Source organism: Astyanax mexicanus, chromosome 1 (assembly GCF_023375975.1).
Source record: "Astyanax mexicanus isolate ESR-SI-001 chromosome 1, AstMex3_surface, whole genome shotgun sequence".
Classification (NCBI taxonomy): domain Eukaryota; kingdom Metazoa; phylum Chordata; class Actinopteri; order Characiformes; family Acestrorhamphidae; genus Astyanax; species Astyanax mexicanus.
Window position 1 is genome coordinate 87,038,512 of NC_064408.1, and position 18,523 is coordinate 87,057,034.

At 41.8% G+C, this 18,523-nt stretch overlaps 1 protein-coding gene across 3 annotated transcripts in view; it reads right to left on the reverse strand.

Moving 5' to 3' along the window:
• The window catches only part of cep170bb (centrosomal protein 170Bb), a 30,690-nt gene that overhangs the window by 4,615 nt on the left and 7,552 nt on the right, over positions 1 to 18,523 (reverse strand). For 2 of the 3 annotated variants that reach the window (XM_049485186.1, XM_049485182.1), the window contains exons 3-14: positions 16,585 to 16,674; positions 11,632 to 11,712; positions 11,011 to 11,067; positions 9,953 to 10,067; positions 8,849 to 8,962; positions 7,696 to 8,196; positions 6,357 to 7,567; positions 5,718 to 5,894; positions 5,493 to 5,616; positions 3,555 to 5,240; positions 2,096 to 2,327; positions 1,103 to 1,262 (exon numbers count right to left, since the gene is read on the reverse strand). In XM_049485186.1, coding sequence (XP_049341143.1) covers positions 1,103 to 1,262; positions 2,096 to 2,327; positions 3,555 to 5,240; positions 5,493 to 5,616; positions 5,718 to 5,894; positions 6,357 to 7,567; positions 7,696 to 8,196; positions 8,849 to 8,962; positions 9,953 to 10,067; positions 11,011 to 11,067; positions 11,632 to 11,712; positions 16,585 to 16,674 — 4,548 coding nt within the window. Of the gene's footprint in view, positions 1 to 104; positions 144 to 1,102; positions 1,263 to 2,095; positions 2,328 to 3,554; positions 5,241 to 5,492; positions 5,617 to 5,717; positions 5,895 to 6,356; positions 7,568 to 7,695; positions 8,197 to 8,848; positions 8,963 to 9,952; positions 10,068 to 11,010; positions 11,068 to 11,631; positions 11,713 to 16,584; positions 16,675 to 18,523 lie in introns of all 3 variants that reach the window. The other variant, XM_049485177.1, reaches the window with a different exon arrangement.

Genomic DNA, 18,523 nt, shown 5'->3' on the forward strand with positions numbered 1-18,523 from the left:
CAGTCCACAGAACTAATACTGATCCCACACACATGCACACACACTCAAGGCACAGTGTGTAAAAATGCTGCCGAGTGAAAATGAAAGATGTATTGTAGAGGCACCTGTGAGGTAAGGACCCCATGTAATGATGAATATGAGTTCTGCACAAAAGAGATACAACACAATACCCACAAGGTAAAAATGTTAAGTATTACTAATAAATCTGTCCTCCGATAGACAGCCCACAGTCCTATAACAGCTTAAACTCTAAATCTACACTGCAAATTTACACTGCAAACCACTTCAACTCTTGAAATATAAACCCTTATACTGCATTTTAACCCAATACACTCTAAACTAAACACTTAAACTCTATGACCAGTGTACCGGAGAGGAATTGAGCCTATTCTTGGACAACATTATCAATTGAAAGCAAAATTCTGATAAGTAAAATTCTGTTAAGATTATTATGCGTCAACTTGTCTGAGAAACTAGCTCTTTTATTACTTACTAAATAATTAGTATTGAATTTATGTATTATTAGTATTTATCGCTGAACAATAACAGTTGTGTTAACAAGGGATCAATAATTGACAATGGACAAAATTTGACAATAGACAATAGAAAAATTATATAATCAGGGTTCAAATTTCCATGATTTTTTCATGACTTTTTCATGCGAAAATCAACTAAAACTATAATTAAAATTGATTATAGTAGGTCTAAAATGAATCACATAAAACAGTTGACAGTCTTTAATAATAATATGTGTGTCAGATCCTGAGAGCTCCATTGTGTAGGCATAAATTACTGAATTAACTCTGAATTAAAGCTATTGAATTGTTAGCTCAAAATAGATAACCGGAAACACAAAGATTTGTAGACCAAATCTCTATGACTTTTTCTAAACCTTTTGTGTATTTTTATTTTTCCAAAACTTATATAAACCTAGATATTGCTATTTTCAAATTCCATGACTTTTCCATGATTTCATGACCGTACGAACCCTATATAATTTTGGCGATGGTGTATTCACTGATGTGCTTATTAGGAGCTGCATTAGCATGTGTCAGCGTATGAGAAATGTCAGTCTATATCAGAGTAATGTTACTGGACCCACCTCCTCTCTGGCAGAGATGGTAGAAGCCGGAGTGTTGGGCATGGAGCCAGGAGAGGTGGTGGTTCCCATGCCTGAAGATGTCTGAGAGTCTCCATCTCCAGCTACATCATGTATTTCACGAGCAAGGATGGCCAGATCCTTGGCTAGATCTTGACTCAACCTGTAAAATCCACAAAATAAGCACAACTAAATACCTGACTGTGCAAGTTTTACATTGTTCTAATTGTTTGTTTTGCATGTGTTAAATGTTAGGTAACAATAAAAGCCATGCTCAAATTTAAAAGTGATCATTCCTGACTATTAGTTTCTTTAAGAGCAAACTTTGGAAAGTGCAGTATGTATATAACTTTTTTCAACCACTCTTTAGTGAGTACGTTTTACATAAGTTTTATACAAAATACAGAGTTTTTTTATTTTACTAAATTGAAAACCTATGAAATATAATCAAGAGGAAGATGGATGATCACAAGCCATCAAACCAAGCTGAACTGCTTGAATTTTTGCACCAGGAGTGGCATAAAGTTATCCAAAAGCAGTGTGCAAGACTGGTGGAGGAGAACATGCCAAGATGCATGAAAACTGTGATTAAAAATCAGAGTTATTCCACCAAATATTGATTTCTGAACTCTTAAAACTTTATGAATATGAACTTGTTTTCTTTGCATTATTTGAGGTCTGAAAGCTCTGCATCTTTTTTGTTATTTCAGCCAATACTTGTTATTTTCAGTCAATGCTCTAAATGACAATATTTTTATTTTAAATTTGGGAGAAATGTTTTGTTTTGTTATAAATGTTTATGTTCCGTAGTTTATAGAATAAAACAACAATGTTAATTTTACTCAAACATTTACCTACAAATAACAAAATCAGAAAAAATGATTTAGAAACTCTTATTTTTTCCAGAGCTGTATAATGTAATATAATCTTAATTTGACAAATTAGCAGAGAAAAACATTACACTGAATGTGAAGAGAAATTAAAGTAAGCGTTAACCTGGCAATCTCGGCACTGTGAGTAGACCAGTTTTGAAAGTGCTCGTTCTGAGACTCATCCTCCTCCACCTCCAGAGAGACGGGCTTCGGACGAGGCTGGGCGGTTTTCTGTGGTGTCTGGGTCTGTGTGGAGGCTGACGCATGAGAGCGTCTGTGTTTAGAGTTGGAACTGGTTTCAAACTCCTCCTCTGAGGTAGAAGAATAGTCTGAACCTTTCTGTCTGCGGCGAGAACCTGCAGTAAAAGTAGAGGAGGATTCACAGCAAATAATCTGTTATCATTAGAGTTCTTCTACCTCAGCCTGGAACCATGCAGTTTAATGCCCCCAATATAGAACAATTTCAGTAACATTTGAGTTAGGAATGTTTGCTTCTTTCAGCCTGAGCTGTTTCAGTCTTCAGTGGGTTCTTCATATCTCTCTTCATTAAAGCTATAGCAATGTTACAGAGAAAATTTAGAATTGACAGAAAGACAGTATAGTGAATGTCATTTTCCAGGTAAGGGTTAAGTCACAAAGTACTTATATATTATACTGGTATTTAGTGCCAAAATGGGTTGATGTGCCGAATTGTCACATTTTGAAAAACAGTCCAATAGAGATTTTCCACTGCTTGGTATGTATACAACTCAATTTCCTATTAGGCAAATTTTGCAACTAACCAGTAAGTTTATCTTATTAACTACTTGCCTACGTTTCAAGAGAGCTGAATAAAAACTAAAATGTGATCTGTAAACCTGCCAGAGTGCTGATTGGCCAAGAAGACTCGTCACTCAATGTAGTGCAGATATACAGCTCAAACTAGCCATTTGTATAATCTCCAGCTAAAATATTGATCACATCCACATCTGTTTTTATCTAACTAACAATAGCTTGTAAAGGTACACCATTGGTCTTTTGATGAGGTTTAATGTTTATTGGATGCATTTTAGGGGGATCTGTGGTATTGGATAACAAACCAGTATATTGAGTAGCATAGGTACCATAGGTACAGTGTAAAATACTGCATGTCATGGTCAAAGTGTATCTTACGGTAAAAATGTATTTTTATCTTGATAATTCATTTAAATAGAAAATCTTTTAACTGCTCTAAAAGATGAGCCTTCATTGTTTTATTCGAGACCCTTACCTTAGTTATATTGGGATAGAAAAGGCTTAGAAACTTGCTGCTAAACTAGCAAAACTAGCTTGTAGATTGCAGGGCAACTACAGTGGCCAGAAAAAAGATTGTGAACCCTTATGCATAAATTCAGGGTTTCCTGCAGCAGTATTTAAGTAAAGCGGCTGCCTAAACAAGAATCGCACCCTAAACTCAAAAAGTCAGAGGTTTTTATTAGTCAAAGTAGCTCCAGCCTACACCTCCAAACTTGACACTTGACAATAAAAAGCTTTTTTAAGGTCAATAACACAAGGAATAAATGCCCAGCATGTACCCTGTAGAGAACAAATTTGGTTATACTCACTGGTTGTAGTACTGTGCTTAGGCTGGGTGGTGCGTGTGCGGGTAGAGGGATGTGTGCCTTTCCCAGTGGCCTGTTTTGGTTCTCCTGAAGACAACCTTCGCCCAGTATTGTTTGTTTCAGCAGGACGGCTGGGTACGCCAGGTTTACCAGTAGTTGATTCATTATCACTGGGAGCAGTGAAGGATCCTGTCCGCTTGCGGGGCATGGCCAGAATATCAAGCCTTGACAGCTTCTTTGCATCGCCGGGGATCTTTGTTTGCTCTGAACTCTGTGAGCCACGGTCAGTTTCTGCACCTTCGTTGTCTGAAGTCTCTCCTAGGCGAGCTCGGCGCAGCATAGAGGCTCGGGTGGGTCTGGGGGCTGAAAGACTGTTGGATCGAGTCAACACTTGGTTATTTGCTTTGTTTGACTTGCTGGAATCTTCTTTTTGCAGGGGTGCAGTCAGCTTCTTGCGGCTGGCCGGCCGTGAGGCCGATTCGTGGTCGGACGATGCAGCGTCAGTCCACTGCTGCTGGCCGTGGCTCTGCTGGTTCTCAGAGAGATCTAATGAACCACGGTTACCGGCACTGCGTCGTAACTGAAGGCGGCGGGCTGACTCAGCTTTTCCGGCATTTTCTGCAGTGGGGTGGCTGCGACGTTTCTCTGAAAGTCGCTCACGTGCAGTTGGCTGTCTGTTTTTCTCCTGGGTGGAGGCACTGGAGGATTTGTCCTTACGGGCTGTGCTTGCGGTTGTCCGTTTCTTGGGCACGCTGATGGGGACATTTTTACTGCTGACCAAGCTCACAGTACTAGCAGTGTCTACGTCTGATTCACCAGACAGAGACTCGTCTGCTTTTCCAGGCGGGCTCACCTTTTTAGACCGCTGAGTGGGCGCTGATTGCTTTCCCTCTGGAGACACCAAAGACCTCTTTTCTTTGGGTAAAGCAGAAGAATCTCTGTCACTTCCTTCTGTGCCCAAGTTCCTTAAGGTGGGGTGACTAGAGATGTGTGGAAGCCTCTTGACTTGGATGTTGTCACTAGGCCGATCTTTGGTGAAGCTCTCTTGACGGACGAAAGAGGACGACTGGAGCTCTTTGGTGGGAACTGCATCCCTGTCTTGGGTCTGGAGGTTGGGTGCTGAGGAGTTGGGCTTGACTGGCCTCCTGGGCTCATGGCTACTCAGGTGTCGTATTAAGACAGTGGTTGGAGGCATCTTGGGAGAAAGATCTCTCTCAGTCTGGGACAGAACAGGACTTCGGGAAGTATCTGACTTGCAGGAGCCGTCCTCCGAACCAATATAGAAAGAAGTAGATTTAGGTGTGGCTGCAGAGGTATCCTGACTCCTAGAATGAGGTGCATTTTCAAGAGGTGAGGTTGCAGCAGTTCCACGTCGGCTTTGATTCCTTGCGCTCCTGTCAAGGATAGAGCTGTCATCCGAGCGGCTGGTGTCACTCAGGCTGTCGTGATCAACATCGTCTTGGACACGCAATCTCTGGCTAGAGTCCTGCTGCTGTGGTGCTCTGGAGCCTCGTTCTGGAGGTTCATGATCCAGGTTTGGTTCGTGCCGTATTAAGATGCTTGGTGTGGAGCTGTCCTGCTTTTCTCCAGTAAGTGGGACCTGGGGAAGAAGTCTTCTGGTCCTGGAGCTATGACTGCACTCTGATTCTGAATGATCCAAACTTTGACTCATCATTACAACTCTGCCATCTGCAAAACCAACATAGTTTAATTCTGGTGCACTTCAAAGATGATAATGTACAGATGTGCTTTTATAATGTTTTATGCTATATGTTCCACCATGTTGGACTCTAGGACTAGTGAGAGTATATAAAAGCATCACATTTAAATGATCCTGCTGATCACCTAATGTTTAGTAATGAAAATGCTACTCTAAGTTAAAGAAAATATTGAAACTACCATGAACTGGCATGAGGAGAGTCTGTAAATAAAATACATTACCTCTGGTAACAATTCCGCCTTGTGGTGAAGTGCCGGGAGGTGCCTGTGTTCCAGGTTCGGTATACGTGTCTGCCAGGCTTGCCCACCGAGACACCCATTTAGGTCCCCCCAGCTCAGCACTTCCCTAAATTCAATAAGAAACATTCATGCAATGATAGCGTTGTCTCACCTTATTACCTATGATTTTAAAATCTTGATTTCTCGTATCCAGTGAATATTAAATACCTGCATCATGTCAGCAGGATCACCACTGAGGCACGGGCCAAGTTCTTGTGCTGATGGTGGCATGAGGTCAACAGGTCCACCCGGTGAATGACTATAGATTGCTTGCTCATTAATCACAGGCCTGTAAACCCCAACGGTTTGACCACTGTATTCAGGGGCATCCAGCACCCCAAATACCTGTATGTATACATGTGTACATATATATAAATAGTGATTAAACATTATTTAAAACTTTAGCGGTATGATAAATACTACTATACAACAATCTATACTGTAGATATATACATGCAAAATTACCCCATGCACAGTTATCAAAGCAGGGCCCATGTTTGTTGGAAATAAGATCACTTATATTTACAGAACATTATCTCTCAGTTAAATACCTATTTAGGACAGTTCCAGAGAAATTGTTTGGTACCAAACGTAGGTAAAAGCAAGTAAGAGAGACTCTGGCTTTAAAAAAAAGCCTCTAAGCTATAAGCCTAAATGGTTTATTGAGCACAAGAAAGTCACTGTATTGTAAAATAAGATGGTAAAATAAGAAAAAGAAGCATGCCTGGGCTGAGAAGCTGTCTATAGCATGTCTTTACATGATACACTTTTAACATGAATTAAAACTTTTATTTTTTATTTTTTCACCTGATCAATCATGCTCCGAGCCTCCTCCACCTCTTTATCCTGAGACTCGGTCTCAATAGTGTAGGTACCAGCATCACTCAAGCTATCCTCCTCCTCTGTGCGAACTGCCCTGGATGCCTTAGGATCTACCCCTGTGACTCCCAGTGGAGAAAATTGAGGCACTGCCGAGCGCCCAGGGGAGGCACTAGAGACTGAACCCAGAGCAGGAGGGTGGGATGGGATGGGGATAGGGACGGTCACAGGAACGGATGCAGAGACAGGTAGAAGTGGCTGGGGCATTATAGGTAGTTGGGACGGAGAGGACGGGTAGGACACAGAGGAGGGCCCGTGAGGTTCGGCTGGGGAGGGCAGATGAGTGTGAGATGGGGACATCATCACTGGCGGTGCAGACATGGGTGGCGGGGATGTCCGTTCTGAGTCCATAAGAAACTCAGAAGCAAACTCTTGAGCCAGTTTGGACTTCTTGCCAATGCTGCCGAAAGGCTTGATGGTAATAGCCGGAGAGGAGCGAGAGGACGGGCCGGAGGAGGAAGGGGATGAGCTGCTCTTGCTCATCGCCTCCTCAGTTTTCTCCCTCTTCAGAGAGCTGGACCTTTGGGGACCACTGTTACTGGAGCCTTTTAGAGGGACTGTAATTTGCTGGGTGGGAGGAATATGTCCATGAATAGAGGCGGGCCTTTCGCCATGAACTCCACCCTTACGGCGCTCCAGCTTGGCCTTGAGGGCAGAATAGGTATCAGCGTGTGCTGGATTGTGGGTAAAAGACTGCGAACGCTTCTTTCTGGGATTGTCGTCGAAGAACTCGATGATAAAGGCCTGCTGGATGAGGTTCTCAGGGTGTCCAGACTTTTCCTGGCTTTGAGTGGGAGGGGGCTTTTCCTGTACAGGCCTTTCGTCAGTTCCCTCAGGACCAATGGGAAGGTCCTGAGCTTGTTTAGGCGGGGAGAAGGCCTGAGGGTGGTAGGCCTCCTGGGAGTAAACGGACGGCTGGTGCGGCATTGAACTAGGCGGCCCAGAAATTTTGGTCACAACTGATTGGTGTGACTGGACAGACTGGTGTGACTGGATTGACTGGACAGACTGGTGTGACTGGACAGACTGCTGAGACTGGACTGACTGCTGTGACTGAATAGAGTGTTGCGACTTGCTCCGCTTTCCTTTCATTACAGGATCCTCTGAATCACTTTGAGTACCATCCTCATGATGGTGACCTACGAAAAAAGCAACACACATTTTACATGTAACCAAATGTGTGAAAAATATAAAAAACATATGATTAGAACATGCAATAATCAAAGTATTACAAATGAACTCAAAGTAATATCAAACAGCTTTTAACCTTTGAGCGTCTTTATTTGCATAGCGAGGTCACTCTTGGTGCTATAGACGTCGTCACACGGTGGCCGCCTGCGCATCATGCTGACATCACTCTGCACCAGCCAGTCTGCCACTTTGCTCTCAGCCGATAAAACCTCCGTAGGTGCCGCACCCAGAGGTTTACCGCCCTGCTGCTGTTTACCTCGCTGACGAGAGGAGAACTTGGTCACGTGATCCTTGATTGTGATCTTCCCCGGTGTGCATTCATCAAACTCGATGGTGAAGGAGGCGTGACTCTGGACCACCGGTGGTGTAGAAGTGGGGGGGCTGTCAGTGTCTTTGGTTGGTATGTCATTAAGCTCCACGGTCAGGGACTTGGGATGCGTCTGGACCTCTTTGGTGGGAATCTCGAAATAGCTGGGCTCTCTGTTATACAGAAACACGGACTTGCCCTGGCTATCGCGGAACTCCTGAAGAGAGCCGTTAACCTCGGTTTCAGCAACAGGCCCCTCTTTCTGGAGGTCTGTCAACAGACAATTTAATCTATTACATCATAGCCATATTTTACAATACACAAACACAAATACCAGAAACACAATACATCACAATAGTTAAAAATATGGAACCATACACCAGAGAGACAGCATGGCTACATAGGCCTGTCACTGTGTATTTTTGTTTAAACAACCATTTAATGACAGTTAAATAATCAAATTAAATAAATTGTATTTATATAGTGCTTTTTACAACTGATGTTGTTACAGAGAAGCTTTACAGAATAAAAAATATCTGACAAAACACTGAACACTGGACATATAAAAAAAAAAAACAGTGGCAGCAGCAGAGGCAGAGACCTTAGGAGCACCAAGACTCACATATATAGGGGGACCATCCTTCCACTGGTCAGACAGCTTTTAAATTATTATTAAGTCATTATGCATTCACACAGGTCTAATATATCCAGAAACCCAGCAATAATAATTGTTTAAATCTCTAATTATAAGTGTTTACTAACAAATGACTAGAATGTATTATTAGTTAATGTATTATTAATATATGAATAGATTATTAAGTTGTTTTTTAATCAGCTGCAGGTTGTTCTTTACAGGATCTCTATAAGTGAGTCTGGATTCTGATCCATGCAGGTGGTCAGTGTTGTAAAGGTGATGAATCACCTGAGCGGCAGTCATCTGTCTTGGGTCCTTCCATCTGTGGATCTTTTCCAGAGTCATCTTCTCCCCACCAAGACGGCTGGCCATACAGAGGTGTGGGACGAGGCACTGGGGCGTCTGCAGAGACAAACAGGAAAAGGATCAGTGTGAACACAAACCGGAGTGGAGATAGTACAATTCCTGGAAGATTAGCAGTAGGGCTCATATGTGAACAGAAAACAAAATACTAGTGCAGTGTTTCTCAGTCCTGGTGTTCCCTGATCTGCACATCTATTTAGTACATGATTCAAAAAAGAGGCAGTAAAATGTACCCTGCTATGATAATTAATTGTCAAATATTTGATTTTGTATTTCCAGTGAGAAACATTAAAAAATAAAGGACTAAATGAAGGCTGATAAATGTGAATGCTACAAAATGACATTAAAAACAGTACTGACCAACAGATAAAAGATGGGGACATTTAGTCTATTTAAAAAAAATGAATTTTCTCTGTTACTTTTCTTCATTTTACTTAAATGCTGGTAAAGGCAAAAATTGATCCTTTTCTGTTGGTTTAAACAAATGAACGGTTTGAGTGCTGATCTTCGCTGACATCACAACATGGGGTGTGACATTTGGCTTTATTCCCACACTAGCACTGTCACTAATATTTAGTCCTCCTCTAAACAAACCTGATTAGGCTTTCTTGTGGACAATTGTTAAAAACGGACAAAGAGAAGATGACCTTTGGTTTTAAAATGTTTTAAAGACAGTGACGCTGAATGAAACTCATCACTGTGGAAAAAACTGATCTGTTTAATAAATCTCTGGAGAGCATATGTGGGGGAAAAGATTTGAACAGACAGACTGAAGGTCACATGTCACAATGATGCAATACCCCATGCTGGCCTGTTTCTGAGACAAAGCTGCATCTGCAGGATTATCTGAAAGCCAGAGCAGCAGACTGTTGAGAGAGACTGGACAGCACAGTCCTAAGCGATTAACCATCAAACAATGGGAAAAAAAAACGTAAAAAGGAAAAAGATTGCCATATCTAGTAGATATTATACGATAAGATATTATTAATGTAAACACTGACATATTCTTGTCTCTGTAATCTTTCTTACCTGTGAGGCTTTTGCGTTCTGATTTGTCGAGTTTAGATTTCTCATCCTGCAGCTCTGGCCTCTTATCCTCCGAGGACTTTAAACCCATCTGCAGCTGACTGGTGTACTTCTCATGCTGTAACAGTAGGGGGTAGTCACACAAAATATTAGAAATGTTACAAATGTTATATACATTTAAGCCATAGAATTTCACAAATGAATAACAAAAAGAAACCCAAAAATCATATTACAGTCAAAAATAACGTATATTAAATAAAGTGGACTACAATGGTGAATACTATAAATAGGCTGAACCAGTAGATACTTTTAAGAGACTAAGTTTCAGAGTTTTATCTGCCACATACTAAAGACATTCTAAACCAAAGGACCCTGAGCAAACTGGTTTCACATTGTCTATGCCTGTGTTCAGACTGCAAGCAAAGAGGATTTATTTCTTAAATCAGATCTGTTAAGATGGCTATCTGCACTGTTATTTGCAGGTAATCTAATCAAATTCATCTGTCCGGATATAAATATATCTGCATCAGTTGCTGAGGTAAAAAGGACTGAATGAGGTTATTTTTGTTGCATTGTGAGTGACGTAAAAGTTGAAATCTGATTTGAGATGCATCTCAGCAAATTTGAATCTAACTTCTAATTTCAAACCACCTCTAAATATGGTTTGGATCCAATTTGCCTGTTTATACTATCAAAAATCAATCTGGATTCAATACAAAGTATATTTTACTCAAGTCTAGTAAAGACATCTGTTAATCAATGTTTTCCTCCAAGCATGCATTAGTTAGTTATAGGAATGCTAGAGGAAATCTGCAGCTATCTAAATTCTGAAGGTAAATAGAGTGTCTTTAGTTAGAGGCACACTAACTGTGGAACTCACTACCATACAAATATCTACTGGTGTTTGGAAGGTGTGTTGAATTGGGGAGAGAATGAAAGGGGGGACAACCAGGCAAATCCCTAACACTGTAAAAACTGTGTAAAACATTAATTATAATAAACAATCTGGACCTGTCAATCAAAGGTTTATTCAAAATGCAGCAATTAAAGTGTTAACCTACCTTGAGTGCTTCTTCTGGGACTTTGTGTTCACTCCTCTCAAGGACGTACACATGAGAATGTTCTTTCTGAGTTAATTCAAAACCTCCCAGTGATCAAAAAATGAAGAGAATTTGTTCTGGTGTATAAAAGGTGCTATACAAATAAATTAACCTTGCCTTGACATAAAAAATTGAATACAATAAAAATGTAGTCTCTACCCAGCTTCATAGTGACATCCTCAAACAATCTTTAGAACATCTTGAAGCTACAAACTACACCAATTATTTCTGAAGATATACTGGTATATTTCTGTTCAGGACAAGTTGTGATACTTTATTATCATAAAAGTGTCTAATTAATATACTTCCATGAAACCTTCTTAACATTCTGTTTATTATATTATATATAATTAAACATTTCTACTGTTTTTTTTATTTATTTTTTTAAGGATGTCATAATTGTTAAATATATGAATATAGTCCACGGTAATGAACAGATATGGTCAGTTCTGTGTATGATTTACAGATTAACTCCGACCACTTAAGGTCATATGAGCTCAAACAACTTCAACACTTATGGTCTCAAATACAAATGTGTATTACAAGCGTCCCAACGGCCAGTGCGTCACACAGCAAAAGGATATCATATCCAAAGCGAACAATGTCAGACAGCTTCAGGGTGATGTAGGTCTGGTCAGGAATTCTCAGGTCATTGACAAATGTCTGGAAGAAAATAAAACAAACATTTATTATGGTCTCGAAGGATAATGCCCACAAAAGATTAATAATACAAAAAAGATTAATCTTTATATGAATCTAAACATTTACGTTACACAACTGATAGAGACGTATTGCCTTTGAACTAGTAGATAGACTGAAATATTTTTTAAAAATCTGGGGTGGTGGTGTGCAGTTTTACTGTGCAGTGACACTTTTGTTACAGTCACTTTCTATTTCCTCACCAAAAGCCTAAAGCATTTAGAAACCAAGCCCTGTAGACTTCTACAGTTAACACAGAACCACAATAAGCACAGGTATGTATATATTTTTGGGTCTGTCTGTCATTAGTATGCCACTGGAATACCACATTTGTCAGAATAGCTGCTGCTGCAGTGGAATCCCTGATGGATATATTAACTTATTTCTGCAATCTTGCGCTTAAGCACCAGCCTCACTCCCAATGCAGGGTTGTTTAGCATGTCCACATCAGCACTGTTCTTAACACACTATATATAATATAGGAAACTCTATTCTATTACTCAATTTTCCTCAAAATATTAGTTTTTTTTTTTAGACTTGCTCCTGTAAACCTTTGGTTCATTCTGGAAAAGTCAATGAAGAAGACAAGTTCAATGGTTAATGTACAGCTCTGGAAAAAACTTAGAAATCTTTGATTTTACCAAATTGAAAACCTCTGGAATATAATCAAGAGGAAGATGGATGATCAAAAGCCATCAAACCAAGTTGAACTGCTTGAACTTTTGCAGCATGAGTGGCATAAAGTTATCCAAAAGCAGTGTGTAAGACTGGTGGAGGAGAACATGCATTAAAAAATGTGATTAAAAAAAACAGGGTTATTCCACCAATATTGATTTCTGAACTCTTAAAACTTTATGAATATGAACTTGAGTTCTGAAAGCTCTGCATCTTTTTGTTATTTCAGCCGTTTCTCATTTTCTGCAAAAAAAAAAGCTCTAAATTACAATACTGTTATTTGGAATCTGGGACAAATGTTGTCCGTAGTTTATAGAATAAAACAACAATTTTCATTTTACTCAAACATTTACCTATAAATAGCAAAATCATAAACTGATTCAGTAATTGAAGGGATGTCTTAATGTTTTCAGAGCTGTATGTGAGACGGATTGCAGAATAAAACAGTACATTTGTTCTCTAGTTAGCAAAAGGTTCTTCATTAGTCATAGTAATAAACCTGAACCGGTTTGTAGAGTGTAGGTGTACATTAGCAATATAATCAATACATTCTATTTATATTGGATGCATTTTCTAAAAAGTTAATATTTTGTAAAACAATAACAGCGCTGTCCTGAACATAGAAAAGAAAATCATAAAAAGAAATATTAGCATGCAAACAACCATTTTTAAGCTGGCAAGAGAAAAACTAGTGATGAGCTTTACCAAATTTCTTTAGTATGTTCAGGACAGCATTGTTGTTGACATTTTAGCTAACAACTAGCTAGTGAGCCAACACAAAGAGCTAGCTGATATCTGATATACCTGGGCAAACACAAATGTTTATCTTTTATTTAAATGTTAATTCTACACTAACAGATTATTATTAATAATGCCATTACCCTAATTGGTGGCAGGTAATAAAATAGATTTAAACAAATTGTTTTTTTTCTTAATATTATAATTAAAAGCTAAGAAATGTGCACCCAAAGTTACTTGCTCTAAGTACAGTGTAGCTAGAGTTAGCTGGTTGCTACGAGAACAGTATAGCATTAATACACCCTACTCAAATAAATTGAAAGAAATAAAGCTTTCAACACCACTTTTCACATCTGGTATTGGATACTACATCTTTACAGACACAGAATGACTGATTGTTTACTACTTAAAATATATGAGATAAAAAGGCTACTTTAGCTTAGCAATACAGTATATCCATCAGGATATATTAACTTATTGCTAAGCTGTTTACATAAACAAAGGTTGGTGCACAAACTGCGTGTTGGTAAACAGCCACTGCTCCGAGGCGACAGAACAGCTGACTGTGAAGTGTCGCCCTCACTATCTGCCTCGTGAGTTTTCGGCGGTGTTCGTGATTGCTGTTTACATAGCACCGGATGCTAATGCTAACAACGCGCTGAAGGAGCTCCATGACAACATCAGCTCGCTTCAGAACAAGCATCCGGACGCGTTCTACGTGGTAGCGGGGGATTTTAACCACGTAGAACTGAAGAACACGCTGCCGAGGTTTTACCAACACGTGAACATCCCAACGCGAGGTAATAATACGTTAGACCGCGTTTATTCCTCCGTGAAAGACGCTTACAGGGCATTCCCGCGCCCCCACCTCGGGCTTTCAGACCACATCTCCATCATGCTGGTCCCCGCATACCACCCCCCGCTGCGACGCTCCAAACCCACACAGAAGACCATCACTGTGTGGCCCAGTGACGGCGACGCTGTGCTGCAGGACTGCTTCGGCTGCACAGACTGGCAGGTCTTCAGGGATGCTGCTGAGTGTGAGGGGGAGCTGGATCTGGAGGAATACACATCTGCTGTTCTTGGGTACATCAGCAAGTGCACTGAGGATGTCACTACCACCAAGACTGTGACTTGCTACCCCAACCAGAAGCCCTGGCTGAACGCAGAGGTGCGTTCTCTGTTGAAAGCCAGGGATGCTGCCTTCAGGTCTGGAGACCCAGACGAACTCAGAAGGGCTAGAAGAGAGCTGACTGTTGGAGTTAAGAGGGCAAAAGCTGCATATGCTCAGAAAATCCAGGGACACTTTTCCTCCCAGGATCCACAGAGCATGTGGAGGGGCATCAAGTGCATCACGGACTACAAATCCAACGCTGCACAAAGCTCCAAAGACCCATCCCTGCCTGAGGCTCTCAACAAGTTCTACGCCCGCTTTGAGAATCCTGACACCCCCCCCAGCACCAGACTCCCACACTCACCAGGAGAGGAGCCCCTCAGCGTGACACCAGCAGAAGTAAGGAGAACGCTGAGAAGGATCAACCCCCGAAAAGCTGCTGGCCCGGACAACATCCCCGGACGGGTGCTAAGAGACTGCGCAGACCAGCTCTCGGACGTCCTGGCCGACATTTTCAACGCGTCCCTCATCCAGGCAGCTGTCCCCACTTGCCTGAAGACCGCCACCATCATCCCAGTCCCCAAGAGCTCCGCAGTGACAGGTCTGAATGACTACCGGCCAGTGGCCCTCACTCCGATAGTCACAAAGTGCTTTGAAAGACTGGTTCAGACCCACATCAAAGCCACCATCAACGTCACTGTGGATCCACACCAGTATGCATACAGGAAGAACCGATCCACAGAGGATGCCATCTCCTCCGTGGTCCACACTGCCCTCACCCACCTGGAGCAGAAGGATTCCTACGTCCGTATGCTCTTTGTGGACTTCACATCCGCTTTCAACACCATGATTCCACAGACCCTGATAAATAAACTCTCCTCACTAGGACTGAGCTCTTCGCTGTGCAACTGGGTCCTAGACTTCCTGACCAACAGGCCGCAGTCTGTGAGAATTCACAACATCTCCTCCCCCACTATAATCCTCAGCACTGGCTCCCCTCAGGGCTGTGTGCTGAGCCCCCTCCTGTTCACACTGCTCACATATGACTGCTCACCTCTCCATCCAGGCTGTCATATTGTGAAGTTTGCAGACGACACAGCAGTGGTTGGATGCATCACAAACAGAGATGAGTCCAGCTACAGGCAGGAGGTGGAACACCTGGAGGGTTGGTGCAGAGAGAACAACCTCTGCATCAACGTAAAGAAGACGAAGGAGATGATTGTGGACTTCAGAAGAGGCCAGCATGCCCACCTCCCCCTGCACATTGGAGGATCTGCGGTGGAAGTGGTCGACAGCTACAGGTACTTAGGGGTGCACCTGAGCAGCAACCTCACCTGGAGCAACAACACCTCCACTCTGGTCAGGAAGGCACATCAGCGGCTCTACTTCCTCAGGAGGCTGAGACGAGCTGGACTCGGGAGCGCAGTCCTCACCTCCTTCTACAGATGTGTGGTGGAGAGCGTCGTGTGCTCCAGCATCAACGTGTGGCATGGAAGCTGCTCTGCTGCAGACAGGAAAGCTCTGCAGAGGGTGGTGAAGGCTGCACAGAGGATTGTTGGAGTCAGCTTCCCCAGCACCATGGACATCTACACCTCCAGATGCAGGAAGAGGGCCACCTGCATCAGGAAGGATCCCACCCACCCAGCACATGCACTTTTTGTCCCGCTTCCCTCAGGACGGAGGCTGCGGAGCATCAAGTGCAAAACAACCAGACTGAGAAACAGCTTCATTCCGGAAGCTGTAAGACTCTTAAACTCCACTTAACAACACACTGCACTGACACACAAGGACAAATACTGCACAAACACGGTCACTTTACCCGCACTGAGACACTTTTTTTCTACTGCTCTAATTCATTTCATGCTGCTATAGCACATTTGCACTCTGGACTTGTTGTTGCAACCTGTCTACTCTTTCTATTTATTTCATTGGGGTATTTATCTTTAACTATTTTGTATATTCTATTTTTATTGTATTCCTTTATTGTACTTTTATCTATATATCTATTTAATAACAGCTCCTGGGTGTAAACTGGATTGTGAGATCACAATTTCGTTCCACCTCATGTACCACATAAGATGCGAATGACAATAAAATCTCCTTGAATCCTTGAATCCTTGAAATATGTTTACTGTAGAATTTACCCTCCACTAAGGTCCATTTCAATCATGATACTTTGCAGATCTAGAGTAACATGCTGTATACAGATTCTACAGAAATATTTTTATACAGTAGCAATGCTGTAAATCTCTGAAACTACAGAGATTTGTTACAGTATAGGATACTGTGATTGTAATTGTTGATCTTACCCCGTTGAGACTGCCCAGATCTTTGACCAGATGCTCGTCTGTGGCAGGGTTGTAGTTAATGACCGCATGCTGTTTATCCACACTGCGAGACTGGATAAGAGAGAGAAAGAGAGAGCGAAAAGAGAGAATAAGTATACCTTACTGCATGGCTAGGGAATATTGATCCCGGAAGGCCAGATTTTACTGAGCCTTTAATGCCGAAATGTAGCATGTTGTTTTGGGCTTTTTTTTACACCTGAAAGTGTTATGAGTTCAGCAAGATGCCTTTCCAGGTGTTTTGCCAAATTCTGTCTTCCTGCTAAAATTCCCCTACATGTGCACATGAACATTACAGATTCCCCTCTAATTCTGTTTATAAATAAGGTTTAATCTACAGTTACAGTAGATACAGGAGTCACCAGTGAAATCTGGGTCACTGGGGAGTCAGATTTTCGTTTTCACTGGTTCCTTTTCTCTTCTGTTGTTTAACGTTTGATGAGCCAGCTTCAACTTCTTGTTATTGGTCTGATAGTCTGAACCAGATCATGGTTCACTTGATCCAAACCACGAGCACCTCCTTTGGTCAGGCTAAATGTAGGTCCTTTGGTCCAGACTGTGGTTTGCGGCACCTTTCACACATGCTATCTTGGTTTGGACCAAACTGAAAAGTCGGAAAGTCTGGATCAAACAGGGTAGAGCATATTGTGTTGCCGCATGCATACTGAAACCCATCATAGAATCTTCAAGGCCAGTCCATCACCACCCTTTAACTGGGGTCAACAAAACACATTTACCTCCAAGACTCTTCAGTTCAGTTTTAAATGTATCTCATTTTACACTGTGAGTCGTGAGAGTGGGTGCATCTCCCAGTAAGCATCATTAAAAGATTCTAGAGTAGTAGTGTAAGGACAAGCCACTGAGAAGAACCCATCCTCCAAAGGAAGATCCCATTGTTCACTGCAGTGAGGATGCAAGTAGGACAATCCCAGTCTTCTCCTGAGACTAGCACAACCTGACAACTCAAATGCAGGGAATCTGCAGCATCTGCAGCTCCAGCCAGTTACGCAGCCGCGTCTTCTTATAGTCATCCATCGTATGTTGCCACCTCTATCGTCCCTGTGGGCTGAGAGGACTATAGCAAACATAGAGAGTGCCCCATCATCTCCAGTCATGGGTACATAGCTTCTTCTATACTGCTCTGCCTTTTCCCCTGAAACTTACGTTCCACTGTATCTTTCTGATCTGCCACTAATGCAACATCACTGGCGCTCAAAGCTAAATAATAATTGTGCTACTTAAGCTAACAGACTTTATGTGCCTTCACTCTATGTGATGGAGAGAGATGGTCCAGATAGCAAAATTCACTTTGGCTGGATAACACATGCCAAGAATGAGTTGCATTGGCCTGGCTCTGGTTTGAATCTAGGACAGATTCTGGTCAAAATGCTCAGCTCTAACATGTGCTAACACCCCAGTTGCTGAGTACCATATTTTTGCACTATAAGGTGCATCGAATTATCAGGCGCACTTTCAGTAAACGTCTATTTTCTGGTCTATTTTTGTACATAAGGCGCACCGGATTGTAAGGATTATTTTATGCGACGCTAGTATAAAACATAGATATCGCCATGTTTTCCTTGTAATTCAGCAGGTCTTGCCGCTGGGTGGAAGTAGTAAAGGGACTTGTAAAGCTTAGCTAAGCAAAGTTAAGTAAACAAAACTGTAATTCTTAAAAACATTTTAGACTAGTCAGACGAGTCAAACGAGTGCTGGATGTTAATCTACACAGATTTCTCTCCTGAAAATGTTTATTTGGGTGAGTAAACGCTTCTGTTTATTTACAGTAAGCTTAGATTTCCAGATTTCCACTAAAGCTAGAGCACTGGCACTGGCAGCTAACCGCTTGCGGGTAAGGCTAATGCTGCTCCAGTCTAATGCCATTGCAGTCTAACTGAGAGAT